The sequence below is a fragment of the Haemaphysalis longicornis genome, unplaced genomic scaffold, assembly GCF_048455015.1.
Source record: "Haemaphysalis longicornis isolate Haplotype H1 unplaced genomic scaffold, Haemaphysalis longicornis Haplotype H1 scaffold_14, whole genome shotgun sequence".
Lineage (NCBI taxonomy): Eukaryota > Metazoa > Arthropoda > Arachnida > Ixodida > Ixodidae > Haemaphysalis > Haemaphysalis longicornis.
Window position 1 is genome coordinate 32,525,396 of NW_027526245.1, and position 13,447 is coordinate 32,538,842.

At 48.6% G+C, this 13,447-nt stretch overlaps 2 protein-coding genes across 10 annotated transcripts in view; one reads left to right on the forward strand and one right to left on the reverse strand.

The window, feature by feature from the left end:
* Exn (Ephexin) overlaps positions 1-626 on the forward strand; it is a 61,131-nt gene extending 60,505 nt beyond the window's left edge. For all 9 annotated transcript variants that reach the window (XM_077695355.1, XM_077695356.1, XM_077695354.1 and 6 more), the window contains one exon: positions 380-626. In XM_077695355.1, the coding sequence (XP_077551481.1) occupies positions 380-588 (209 nt within the window). In that variant the 3' untranslated portion in view covers positions 589-626. The remainder of the gene's footprint in view (positions 1-379) is intronic.
* A 6,165-nt stretch (positions 627-6,791) lies between these two features.
* On the reverse strand, positions 6,792-13,208 carry Mrpl18 (mitochondrial ribosomal protein L18). The gene is made up of 3 exons (XM_077695366.1): positions 12,939-13,208; positions 12,047-12,290; positions 6,792-7,034 (listed from the first exon to the last, which is right to left on the reverse strand). Exons 1-3 carry the CDS (start codon positions 13,178-13,180, stop codon positions 6,942-6,944), a joined length of 579 nt encoding a protein of 192 aa, XP_077551492.1. The 5' UTR covers positions 13,181-13,208; the 3' UTR covers positions 6,792-6,941.
* Between the last annotated feature and the right edge of the window lie 239 nt (positions 13,209-13,447).

Consider the following 13,447-nt stretch of genomic DNA (forward strand, 5'->3'; position numbering starts at 1 on the left):
CATAATCTTTACCAGGAACACATAGTGGGAGGGGGTCCCATAACATCCATAATGTGGTTTTGATGCTGAGCACTCAGTGTCTTAGGCCTTGGCGCTTTTGCTTATGGAGGTTAAACGTTCTAGCATGAGGCGTTGGAAAATGGGTGTCTCAGTGTGTTCTTTTAGTATGCATTCTTGCCCACGGAGATGATACGTTCTAGCCTGAGTTGGTGTAAAATGAGTGCCCCGTTGTTTTAGTACGGTGACTACACGAGACGATGGGAGATGCCGACAGCCCGAGCCCCTAAGGTGCTTCGTCCCTAAAATAGCCTATCTGTGTATGGTGGGGGAAACGCAATGTTGTCCCGCCCTGAAGTGCCCTGTGTGACTGGTCGTGCAGGCTGGTACGAGGGCGAGCGGCTGAGGGACGGTGCTCGTGGCTGGTTCCCGGCATCGCACACGGTGGAGCTGGTGAACCTGCACGTGCGCTCACGAAACCTGCGCATGCGCTACCGGCTGCTCATGGCCTCCCAGCAGCTGCTCCTAGAGCAACAGCAGCAGCAAGGGGGAACAGGGGGCACCACACCGCCACTGCCGCTACAACAGTAATAAATGCTCACTTACACTGCCTGCCCTTTCCTACAGTACTCCGCTCTCAGTCTCTCTTTCTCTCTGGCACAGCTCTGAACGGGCACCACAACCTTTGAGTTCCAGGCAAACTGATTGTCCACTCAAAACGTATCCCGACACTTTTGCCTCCTAGTAACTGTGCATGGCTGAAGCACTTCTATGGAAGCGCTGGCCAGCGAAGCTGTCTCCTTGATGCGACCAACTCTCTGTGGCAACAGGATGGCAAAAGATGGTGCAATCTTCTCAACACATTTAACCAACATTGAACAGTAGGGTGTCTAGCGACCGGGAAAACAGGGAAAAGTCAGGAAATTTTGAGCCACCGGGAAAAGTCAGGAAATTATCAGGGAATTTTTCAATTAAGTAGTACCAGTCAGGGAAAACCACTTCGGGGCCTGCCCACACAGTTTTAGAATAGGGGAAACCAGTGTTGGAGGCCCCCAAGAAGTTACCGAACGCAACACGTTCGCGCGCGACAAAAGTGTGAACCGCGTGAAACGTTTTCTGGTTTTTTTGCAAGCGAAAACGCGCCGCACACGCCTGAGGCGTGCTGACGCCACCGTGGAAACCACCCGCACGGTGCGTGCCAAGTGGCAGGCGCCGGCAACATGGCGGCAGCACCAGCCGCGGAGTAGTGCAGTAGCTCGAAAGACCGCTTCTAACCACTCTTTAAAACGTTACTCAAGACACAAACGCACGTGCTTGTGCAGGGAAGGAGCCACCGCAGGCACAAAATTGTCGACGCGCCTGTGAAAATACCGCGCCCGAATCGCATGCAGAAACTCGCCGTGCGGCTCATGCAGATCGCAGCTGGCTTAGGTTTCTGGGTGCACTTGCGCAGACGGACGATGCAGATGGTGCCCAAATCGCACGCACAGCGCGCCTTTTTTTCCAGCGAGTTTTAAAAGGCAGCGCTTTTTGGGAGCTAATCTCGAAAGAACTTTTCTTATGAGATCAGGAGCCAGAATTGCATAATCAGAAAGGAACATGACATGGTTTAGCGTAAACGTCATGGGGCGTTTTCTGCTTGCGAAAACGCGCCGTGCACGTCACAGGCACGCTGACGCTGCCGCGGAACCACCCGAACGCTGCGTGCAGTGCTACCGGCGGCGGCTTCGACCGTGAAGGGGTGTTGGGAGCTCGAGCGACCGCTTCTAAGTGCACTCTACAATGCCGCACAAGGCACGCACGAAGTTTCTTGTGCGGTAAAGGAGCTTATAATGTGGGTGAAAACGGTACAATAAACATAATCCGCATGGCTAGTAAAAGTGCCCATGCAATACTTGCCGGGATGGTAAGCCTAAACATCTCTAGTGGAGCCAGCCGGCTGTCTCAAGCGCTTCGAAACTGCCGCCATGAGGCGCGCGGCTCCCTATTGGCGCAAGTCGTCAGGCTCCTCCCACTGCCGTGCGCGACAGTGGGAGGAGCCTGACGACTTTTGAGCGAGGCAGAAGCGCGTTGTTGACACGGGCATCAAAAAATCGCACGCGCAACGCCGACGCGCCCGAATCGCGGGCAAAAACGCATCATGCCGTTCACGTTGCATGTCGAGCCAGGACAATCAAGAAGAAAAGCAAAAGGTGCTCGCTGAAGCGAAACTTGAAGCTTCTATCCCACGAGATTAAATGAACTCTCTGAAGCCGTAACTGAAGGCACGCAATCCTCAAACTGAAGTTAATCAAAGTGCATTTTGAGAATTAGGGCACTTACAACAAATGTACTTCCCCCATCCGATAGAATGTGTTTTCTCTATGCTTTTTATATGCTTCACGGACGATTTACACCTATGATTTACACAGAATGGCGCATGTTGTGTAGGTCAGGGAATTTCGACTAAAATGGTCATGGAAAACATGGAAAAGTCAGGGAAATTAGATTAGGCAATTTTCTAGACACCCTGAATAAGCAGGGTGTATGTGCGAGCCTTTTCTGTTCCTTCACGTTTTCCCCTGCTCCTGTGTTTGGGCAGTTTTTCCACCAGACCTGGAATCATCGTCACGCACCAAGTGGCACAGTCTCGATGGTGTCTCATGATTGTTGCAGCCATGATGGTCCCTTGACTGTAACGGAGATGTTTTGTTGGCAGCCTGTGCTCGGGGGAATTTGTTCTTACATTTTGGGGGGAAAGCAGATGTTGATTGATTGATTGTAGGGTTTAACGCGCCGACGCAACGCAGGCGATGAGGCGCACTGTAGTGGAGGGCTCCGGATTAATTTTGACCACCTGGGGATCTGTGTGCCGAAATCTCGTGCACACGGGCATTTTTGCTTTTCACCTCCATCAGAAAAGCGACCGCCGCGGCCGGGAATCGAACCCACGGCCTCGTGCTCAGCAGTGCAACGGGAAAGCAGATGTGTGGGTGCACTTGCAACGGGAACTTCGTACCAAGGGCTTAGCCAGGGGGAGTGTTTCAGTGTTAGGACACTCACCGAAATTTATGCATGCAGAAAAATGACATGTATATTGTTTGGGCATCTCATGCAGTCTCTTTTTTCCTTTCAGTTTTTTATTTTTCCACTGGTGTATAACACCCTCCAAATTATCTTTCCGTTTACGCCACTGCCTTGTACTGATCTAGTTGGAACATAATGTTGCCGCAATGGCAAAAAAAAAAAAAAGAGAGAGAATCAGCACGAAGACTAACAAGAACAAGCAACAACAAAAAAACTCGCACAGAAACTTTTTAGGAGCTATCTAACCTGCAAAATAGTTGTGAAAATGTGGAAACGCGGCTACAACACTCGAGTGTTAATTACATCAGTATGAGAAGGCAGGAATTGCAAATGCCTTCTGTGAAATTGCCAGTTTGTCGAGCATACCCAATGTCACGCGAAATGAGTACTATAAACCATAACAAGCATTGTCTAGGCACGAATCTGGTCAAAAACAAAGTGCGGGTGGGCAGCGGTCCCGACCGGTATGGTGGCACCATCTAAGAGGACAGCACCATCTATGAGGACAGCAAACAAGGCGATCCACCGTTTGCTGCAACCACAGTCCGCACACTTGTGTCCACTTCAGTACTTTCCTAGGATGTATCCTTGCAGACGTCATGAAACACACAATAGGTGTCCGGTACAAAGCGCAAAGGCTCATGGGTACATTGTCTGCTCCCGCAGAGTCCCGCCACGTCTGGTTCGAGAGCTCTCCTGGCTTCCAGTATGCTGGCAGCTTTCACGTGCTTGTGCACTTGTTTATATGTTTCCACCGAAAAAATACAAAAAAAAAAAAAAAAAGAAAACCCGTGCACCGAAAATTCAATAAACAACAACGGTCGACCCTGCTAGAGGTTTCTCTGAAAGGGTAAGCAGCTTGGGACAAATAAACAACACGCACACGTGCACGTGAAAGGCGCCAGCATACAGGAAGACGGGAGAGCTCTCGAACCAGAATTGGCCGGAGCAGACAACACGCCAGTGAGCCTTTGTGCTTTTTACCGGTCACCTATTCAGCGGGAGAATCGAAATTATGGCTTAAATTGTTTTATTTCTCAGTAAATAAGGCGTCGTTTTTGTGCTGGAGAAGCACTGGGGCAATATAAAACACAAAATCTTTCGCATAAAACAAACTTGTACCTTGCCTGAATAGGCCCCTAAGGCAGGGGTTCTCAAGCATGTTGGTTCCAGGGAACCCTGCTAAGTTCCGTTAAGTGCCAAGGAACCCCCCCCCTCCCACCATTTTTCATTCCGTTCATGCTACATTAACGTGCAATAAATTCAAAAGCAAGCAAGGGTATCGTTTTTTTCCCCCGTCGATTTATGCGAATGCGTACGCTAGCAGCACCTATCTCCAAACAGGAGAAATGCGCATGGGGGTAATATAAGGCCGAGATTCAAGTGCAATAGTTTAACCACGTGACCCGTTTTCGGAGTCTGGCTGGCTACAAGCTGCTGGAGATATTTATTGCGCAGCTCGCGCGTTTCTGTTATGCGCCGAGATGTGCTTACTGACACTCGGGCGTGAGTAATGGAGGTTCCTTAGATCGATCGCACCTCAAGTTCACCATATAAGACTTTGCGACTGCGGAACCAGGGAAAATTTATCGCGGAACCCTGAGGAGGGGCCTGCGGAACCCCTAGGTTTCGCGGAACCCACTTTGAGAAACCATGCCCTAAGGTATGCTCGTAAGCGAATAGCACTTGTGGCCACTAGGACAGCAGGCAGTTTGCTTCAGTGACAGGATTGCTAAATCAGAATGAACATCTGAAGTGCACCTGACTATGCTCTTTAATTAGAAAGAACTTATGTATAGGTGTGGCACCAGGAGAACCTGAAAATGCCCTGGAGACGGTTCTCGAGGAACCCAAGGTCGGAACACTATTGCAGTGCTGAGAATAAAAAAAAGCACGAGAGCACTACCCAGAATGCCATGCTTTGGAACAATTTGCTCTTGGCATAGGTGCCATCCACAGCAGGGTTGATCGAGCATCTCAACATTATGCTTCACCTTGTCGTACCTGTCGCCCTGCAAACAGATCATCTCGTGTAAAAGCACTTTGTGGATAACGTGGCATCATTATGCACGTGTCTAAACCGCAACAAGCCAAATGAGGCGGTGTTTTTGTTTCGACTTGCAATATATCTAAAAAATGCCCCTGAATGTGCCTTTGTTATTTGAACTGCATTACCGCTTTACTTTTTGTGGTGGCGTTTTTTGGAGGCTGGCGAGTATGAAAAAGAGTCTTTTTTGTTTCTTAGCCTTATGAGTTATCTTTCCACGTTAGCCTGCAACGGTTCCAAGCAGCATTTTGTTTGAGGAGTGAAGCAAAACTTAAATTCATTCCATTTGTGTTCATAATGCAGTTCATTTGATTCCCACACTCAACTTGCCCGTGCCTGCACTGTAAGAGTGCTTCACTGCAAAAACATAAGCTATGCGAAAAATCCAACTTTATGGCAGGGAATGCGGTGAAGCTGGCATGAGCAAAAATAAAAGCTTCATCAGAGGAGCATCACCTCCTGCATTGTTTTCAATGCCAAACGCATCAGCCCCGAGCGGCCAACCAAGCCCTTTCCTTCTACTGTGGCCACTCTCCCCAATCGCTAACCTTCCCAATTCTCTAGTCACATGACCGACGTGTAGCAGACAGCGGCAACTTGGGCAAAATGTGCTCGGCTGAGTTTTTTATTGCTGGCCAGAGCGCTGCTACTTTGGCGGTCGCAAACATTGGTTGCCCTGGCGACCAGGCACAACAAGCTGCTCTCAGATTTTGCTATAGTCGGGTGATCCTGGTTAAGCTCAGGGCCGCACCTTACGACATGTGGCCGTAACAGCCGTCCCCGTCAGTCCCATTGTAGAGGGCGATGCGTTTGACATTGAAAAAATACAGGAGGCGATGACCAGGGGATGTTCTACGGTGGCATTCCAGCAAAAAAAAAAAGAATAATAAAGGTGTTTTACAGCAAATGCCTGTTACCTGGAGGGTGTTGGCTGTTGAGCCTGCCTTCAACAACGATAGGCCTGCCTTTACACAGCAAGAACCCCTATGATGTGATGGAAGCAGCAGAACAGTTACAGCAGTTGGCGACAATGAAACAATCGTTCCGGACAATTTACGAAAATAAATATTTCGCATTTGTTGCGTCAGATCAAGAAGAATCATGTAGATGAAGATGATTAACGGTGGGTACCTCAAACATTTCTTTCACTTCTCTCAATCTTTGTCTCTTGCTTTAGTCTTCTTTTCTCTCTAAAAGAAACCGGGTCACAGCCTCATCATTACAGGTAGCTTCTTGGCCAATCCCCGGGTGGGTATGCGCCATGATTTAAGGGTCCAACCAACTAACTCATTAGCAGTCAGTTCACTGCTAATGAGGCTAGTTAACATTCCTTCATGTGGTGTTAGACTTATCTCTTCGATACAAGCCAACCACCTGCATGTGAGAACATTCTACAAGTGGCCCTGTTAGGTCGCGATGCCTTGCACGCAAGTCCCAGTTAGAGTGAAACCTCACGTCAAAACGCATCGCACAAACCTGCTTCACGAAATGATCCATTGGGCCCTTCGAGAGTCCCAGCAAAATGATGGCATCCTCCCCTTCCTGTCCACATAAAGTGCGACTAGTCCAAGCAACCTAAGGCAGGGATGTGTTTGGCCTTGTGTCTGCAGGACAGAACCACTGTGGATACCGAACCACGGAAGGTGGCGTAACACAGCTGAAACAACCAGAGGCACCATGCTTGCGCATATTTCGAAACTTTTACTGCACACGCAATACTCATTCACTGAACAGAATGCAGTCACTGAAAACTGCACTTGGCTGTGTGTTGCAATGTGCAAGCAACTAACTGCACTAGCTGGAACTTGCTGGTTTCTGCAAGGCTCGAGTCTCAAGATGACGATGATGCAGCAACCATGTGAGGCTGCCAGGATTCCGTGAGCAGGACACCCCCTTCCTTCATTCCGTCCAGGAAGGCCTGCAGCTGCAGGAGGGAAATGCAGACCAGGTAAGGAATGGTCACTTGACAGCACCGGTGGGGCAAAGGAGTACTAGAACAGTGGACAAGTGACAGACTGTTTGGTTCCACAGTTATAGTTAGTAACTGTTAACTTATGAAGCTATTGTTCAATATTTCATAGTAGAGTGGTTTGACTGGCCAGGTACGTTATTTTTAGGGAGGCCCACGATGATTCAAGCACATTTATGGCCATAGGCATGCCTAAAGAGAAGCCACTATAACTGGGTGCAGCGGAGTGGGCTCGTTTCAAAAAGGCTGACCCAGGTATGGCTGCCAGCGATTTTGATAAAGTCATCGCGCTTTGTATACAGATCAAGCCGGGCCTCCCTTCATCCACATGTGGGACATTAGTTCCAGGGAGGGAAACGCATCTGAAGAAACAGGCAAGAGTGACGCAACGGTCGATATGACAAAGATGGTGGAATGTCTCGGGAATTCATATCATCTTGCCAGACAGCGAAAGCTTCCTTCTGATGCCCCACAGTGGAGCAAGAAAGTAGATGGCAGGGCGTGAAATTTTGTTTTTCATCTTCAACGTAGCCAGTTACGGTGTTTTGTATGAGGGATTTGAGCAGCCACTGCTCCAACGATGCCCCTCTGTGTGTGTCCCGGCCTCACTGACCATAAAACTTTCGCTATAGTACTGCGGACAGCAACAACCTTTGCGCCGTTGCCTGCATGTTGCCATTCGCTCGGAAATGGGGAAAGAAAGAACTACAAGGGGTGTGGAGAGGGAGCCAAGAAGTGAGGAGCAAGAAAATCGACGCATATTCACGCGAAGCTCATTTCACTGCTGATCTTTGCAAGCTTTGAAACACAGTTCCCAATTAAAAGGCAACTTCTCTTGGCAAGTTCTAGAAAATAGCATGGAGCAGCGTTTCCTGGCCAACTTGGCCAAGTGACAGACTGAGCCATTTAGGCAGCACGTTTGAACATGAGTATCGACATCTGCCAAGCCGGACTGGTTGGTCTCAAAGTGTGGAGTTTCCACTTCTGGGCTTGTGAGCCCGAGCTAAAATCCAATAGGCAGGTTTCTTCTTGTTATACTTGAAAGAGAACATTTCCATCACACGCGTAATCCATTTACGCGGCCTTTGTGCATTAAAAATTGGGTTCTGGGTAGTTCTGCTCCGTTTAGCCCTGTTTCAGCTACTGTTTTATACGTTTTCATGGTTTTCGTCCTTTCACACAGGTTTCAGCTACTTCTGACAAATTTTTTTTTTACTTTGCCATGGCACTATTTGTGTTGAGTTGGTTCACTTTTTTTCTATGCAGTGTCTACAGTGCTGTCCAGTGGCACTTTACCTCAGTGCTGCAGGCATGGCTGTAGTATAGTGGTGGCAGTAAAGGTTGCGTGTCAGCTTCCTGATACCAGGGGGCAGCGGTCTGAGTCCGGCTCTTACCTTTTTTATTATGTATTTTCACCTCTGGTTTCAACTGTAATTTTCATGGCTTAGGCAAGTTATTTTTCGGCATCTTAAATTATTGCTTTCTGTTACTTATGTTAGGTTGGGCTATGAATAGCGAAGTTGTGCCAGATGTCAGAGTTGCTTAATATACACCAGTTGTGAAGCTCTGCTTCAAAATCTGGGTTGCATGGGCCCCCCTGATTGGTTGAAGCTGAGGGGCCTTGGCGCCTAGCTAGGGACAAAATTGGACTTTGCTAAACATTCACTTAGTAACCAAACTTCTTTTGAAATTAGCAGACATAAATCAGGTAACATTTACTTATGTTTTTCTTTTTGTGACTTACGGCAGAAGCCGCAAGCACTTGAGTACCACTTCAACTTTCTGCCGACAGATGGCGGGCTAGTGAACTTGCCCCATTGTGCACTAGGCCAATTGTGGACCAGCTTTTAATCATCATCATCAGTCCCACTCAGGTCCACCGCAGGACGAAGGCCTCTCCCACTGACCTCCAACTGCTCCTGTCCTGCGCTGCTCAGGTCCACGGATCCACACGGGGCCTATTGGCGGTGAGCCTGAACACGGGCGGCGCTGCGAAGCGCGCCTCTGTGACGTCGGCTTAGGGGTTCTCACATTTGTCGTCTGCTTCACTCAGGCTTGCTCTCCCTGCTGTTTCTTAGCGCTCGGTCAACGTCTGATGCTTGTCCGCACCAGAATTTGCGTGTGCGTAACTTTTTGTCATTTTAATAGGCTTAAAATTGCATACACTAGTTCATGGTGTCAATTAAAGTATAGTTTTGGATACCGCTACGGGAGAAACATTGCCGGCGCCACCCCATTCCTGGCGAAGCTGGTCTTGTACGCAGCACGAACAGTCATAGCTAGGTGTCGGCTTCTGTATTAAGTAATCTTTCGAACAAAAAAAACAGCCAGCTGCTAGGAAGCGACAACAGCGAAAATAAAAGATGAAAACAAATTGCAGGCCTTCACGGCCAAAGGCTTTGACAAAAGGTATAACGATTCCCAGTAATCATATGTCAGGTAAAACAGTTTTTGCAACCTTGCCGAACGCTCGAAAGTATTGTATAACATCTCTTTACGTTGTCATGGCATGACAGTATGGCGACATGCACTATAGGCTGCAAAAACTCAGTAATCTGAGTTCCAAATAACCCACTGTGTGTATAGGCTGGTTTTATACCAGGCTTCTAACCAGCATTAAGGTTTATTGAGCTAAGCCAGTCACGTCTACAGTAAAAATAAAGTAACAATGTGTTTGTTCAGACCTGGAGGGATATTTCGGTGCATTTTGCACAGCTAAATCTTCCCCATATTCGGATATGCGTTATAGGAAAGCTGCATTCAAGCGAGGAGTAGGAGAAGGAGGAGAAAACTTTATTTAACAATGAAATTGTGCTGGTCAGTGGGCCGGGTCCTCAGTTGAGGACAAGAGAGTAAGAGTAATTTATAGGACTTTTTGTTTGCGCCTCGAAGGGTTGGAAACCAATAAAGAGCTGCTTGGAAATATTCATCAGTTTCGATTCTTGTAATATATGCGCGCATACTATTTATTGCGCTAGTTAGCGAGTATATCATGCCTTCAACACCGTAATCATGTTATCATTGTTTGGGTTGAGAGTCAGGTCGTTATGATAACAATGATTACAATAGAAATTCGGAGCACAAAAGCCACCTTCGAGTACTCTGGACAACGTTGTTTGGGGCGCGATCGCGGTGGCGTAGCACAAACGTTCTCATTGTATTTGCTTGTAAATAAACAACGCACGCTGCGGATATGCCCCTTCTTGCACGCAGCCATAACGAAACCCAATTTGTGAAGAAGGGAATGTATGCCATACAACCTTAAGAAAATATCAACACTATCTTTGTGAGCCTCCAAACATCCCCAAACCTCCTAATAAGACGTTTGTGACTGTGCAGAAAAATTAATGCGTCAGGCACAAAAAAAAAAAAACCCCATCTGATACAAGTCAACAACAACGAAAGAAATAGAAGACAGCCGTTTTATTTCCTGCTGTCCGATGCGCATGTAGGGGCCCGCTGCTTGTTGGTATGTAGCATTAGACTGCTGAGTCTTCATAAGAGCATCTAAAAAAAACTGCAGGGAAGCCTACGCATTTTGAATACTTATCAAAGAGCTCTGAGCGCTGATCCTCGCGAATAAGCAAGAAAGGACGAGCTACACACGATCTCCTGACCAATGCTCTGAAGAAAGTTGTTCTCTATCTCCTCGTGTGTTGCAAACTTCTGGGAGATACAGCTTGAAATTATTTAGATGTGTCAGAAGCTGGCAAAAATAACTGAATTACTAGAACCATGATTTTAATGCACTGAAGCAGCAAAGCGGGCGATTTCTAGCACAGACACTGCTACCCCTCACAAGCGGAGTGTAGCAGACGACAGCGGCGTGAGTCCCTCAAACATCTCACCGCCAACTCAAACATCTCACGCCACACCACAACTAGTGTATATTGAGTAACTCTGGCAGACGCAAACTTAGTGGATGACACTTTACTGGAGTTTTTATAGCACTGTTGGACAGCACTCAAGACACAGCTTTTTGTTTTTTAATTTTTTTAATTTGGTGGTTCCGTCAGCGAATCGCCAGCTCAACTAGCTATGGCAAGCATATACATACACTATTTTTGTACTACTGGGGTTGGTTTCGTTTCTTCAGGCTCGTTTTGTGGTTGTTTATTTCAGTTAGGATGGCTTAGCTACGTTTCTGCTGTGCATACAGCTGCGAAGGAACGCAGGTGACCAGCCGTTACGCAATATGTTCGCGGAGTTTCCCACAGATTAAAAAAAGTCAGGGGCAGGCATAATGCACCTGTGGTTCTTACCACAAACTTAAAAATCGGTGGTCTTTGCAAGGCAGTAGAGACAAGAGGGGAAAGCGGTGCATCTAAGGCAATGAGCAGGTGTGGCACATGGGCAAATTGGTGAAATGCGCTCAGCTAGTCGTATATAAAATACCTTTGTCTTGCGGTCATTGTTACATCAGACAATCAGGCCATTGTATTAACAGCGAGACTCCAAGAACATAGATATGACTGCCAACAGGTCAGTACAGTAGGGAATCTTGTCGGACACTGTGCGAGGTGTAAGTGTGTTGTTGCCTTTGATGAAACCACCATTTTGTTCTACGCGAAGGATGAGATATTTGAAGCAATGCCACAATGTCAGGGCGTCAGGGAGAGTATGCGAACACCTCTTCCATCGTGCTCCTCCAGTGTGAGATTCAGTTTTTAGAAACATCTTTTTAATGACAGCACATGTGCCTGCCTTCGAGTTCTCTATCTTTACATAGCGAACTCTCCTTTTCCCCTTCTCTACAATTTGTCGTTTCTAGCATGTATGTTTTCGCCTCGTTTATCAGTTGTCAGTGTGTCGTCTTCATGTGAAAGTGTATGTTTTTTTTTTGTCCTTCTTTGTGAGCACGCCCAGTGCAACTTCCCGTAAAAAAAACACAGCTGCCACAGCTAGCTTAGACAGTGGCTGGCTGTATTAGCTGCTGTTTGCAACAACGGCAGGTCGGCGGCACCCACCCGGAGGGAGGCGGCCGTCTCGGCGGGCCCCTGGGCGGGGGTGGGTGGCTGCACGCAGAGCAGGCCGGCCTCGAGGCACCGCCGGGCGAGCACCCGCGCTACGGCGGCGGCCGCGCTGCGGTCCGTGCCGCTCACCAGCTGCCGCCGGATGCCCCACTCGCTGCTCGAGGCTCGCACCACCGTGTGGCCCTCGCAGTGCACCACCCGGCCGCTCACGTGCTGCCGGCCGCCAGAGAACTCCAGCCTGCACGCAGAGAGAGGACGGCATCGATGACGGGCACCGCCACCCCTCCGTCCTCTTCCAGAGACGAGCGTCGCCCAAGGCTATTCGCCGGCATGCACAGTCAAACTTTGACCCCCCTCCACTTCACCTTTCGTCCAACTGGAGGTATCGACACTAGCTTGAACAGCTTTAGGAGCCTCGCCAAAAGCTCCCAAGGATTCTTCCCACCCTCCTGAAACTCAACAAACTCTCGAGGATGTAAAAAGTCATTCACGCAGAAGCTACAACCGTCTTCGGAATCACGCAGCAACGCGAGTTTAGATGATAACAGCAGGTCGTGACAAATAGTACCATGCCTCAAAATCTACACTGTATTATGAAGGACATGGTCAAAATCTACCCACTTCAAGGTGGGGGTAGTAGGCGAGAGGGTCAGAACTCTGCAGCACTGCTTTTCTTCGCAATCACTACGCTTTTGAGGGTTAGCAGTTTCTGATGTCCCCGGCACTTTAGGTTTCAAGGCGCACTGGGGGGCTGCCAGGGGGCCGGGGTTTTGGATGCATGCACCGCGATCGGTGTCGACACCGAAGCATGTTTGGTTCACAGGAAGAGTGTACCATGTCCTCCGTGGCAAAGCTAAGAGAACCGAAGGTCCAGGGTACACCGCACCTGTGCCAGTAGCTGCGACTCGGTCGGTCGAGCTCGAAGCCTCCGTGCTTGTGCGCCAGCAGCATCTGTTCCAGGTTTCGCGGGTTCCGGTTCACGAAGTTGCTCGACACGTGGTCATTTTCACTCATAGGCTCGTCCGGCACACGCCTGCCATCCAAGTTCCTGCTCTGCGACAGAGCCACGCCGCTGCACTTGAATAAGCACGCCCGACGGGCACACGCGATCGCCAAGGGCGCCGCCATGCTTGCTGGGGCATTGGCTTGGATCGTCTTCGCTACTCGAGAGGCTCACTCGGATTTAATTGCGCAAGAACTAAGAACACACAAAACATTAATCAACAATCTTATTAATCTTATCACCAAGAAGTCAAGAATCGCAGTCATAACAAAACATCCAGTTGAGAAAGCAAAATTATGTAACATTTTTCCAACCCGGTAGTTGAGGTTCCTGAAGACTTTACCACGTAGGGCGTTCATCAGCTCGACTGCGGTTCACCAGGGTTCGCGAGG

Excerpts from the sequence above, each read along its gene's own strand:
- Mrpl18 (XM_077695366.1), bottom strand. The coding sequence starts at position 13,180 with ATGGCGGCGCCCTTGGCGATCGCGTGTGCCCGTCGGGCGTGCTTATTC. Across the intron at positions 12,291-12,938 it reads AGTCGCAGCTACTGGCACAG|GCTGGAGTTCTCTGGCGGCC; the intron begins GTGCGGTGTACC and ends CTCTGCGTGCAG. Across the intron at positions 7,035-12,046 it reads AGACGGCCGCCTCCCTCCGG|CTGCAGGCCTTCCTGGACGG; the intron begins GTGGGTGCCGCC and ends TCCCTCCTGCAG.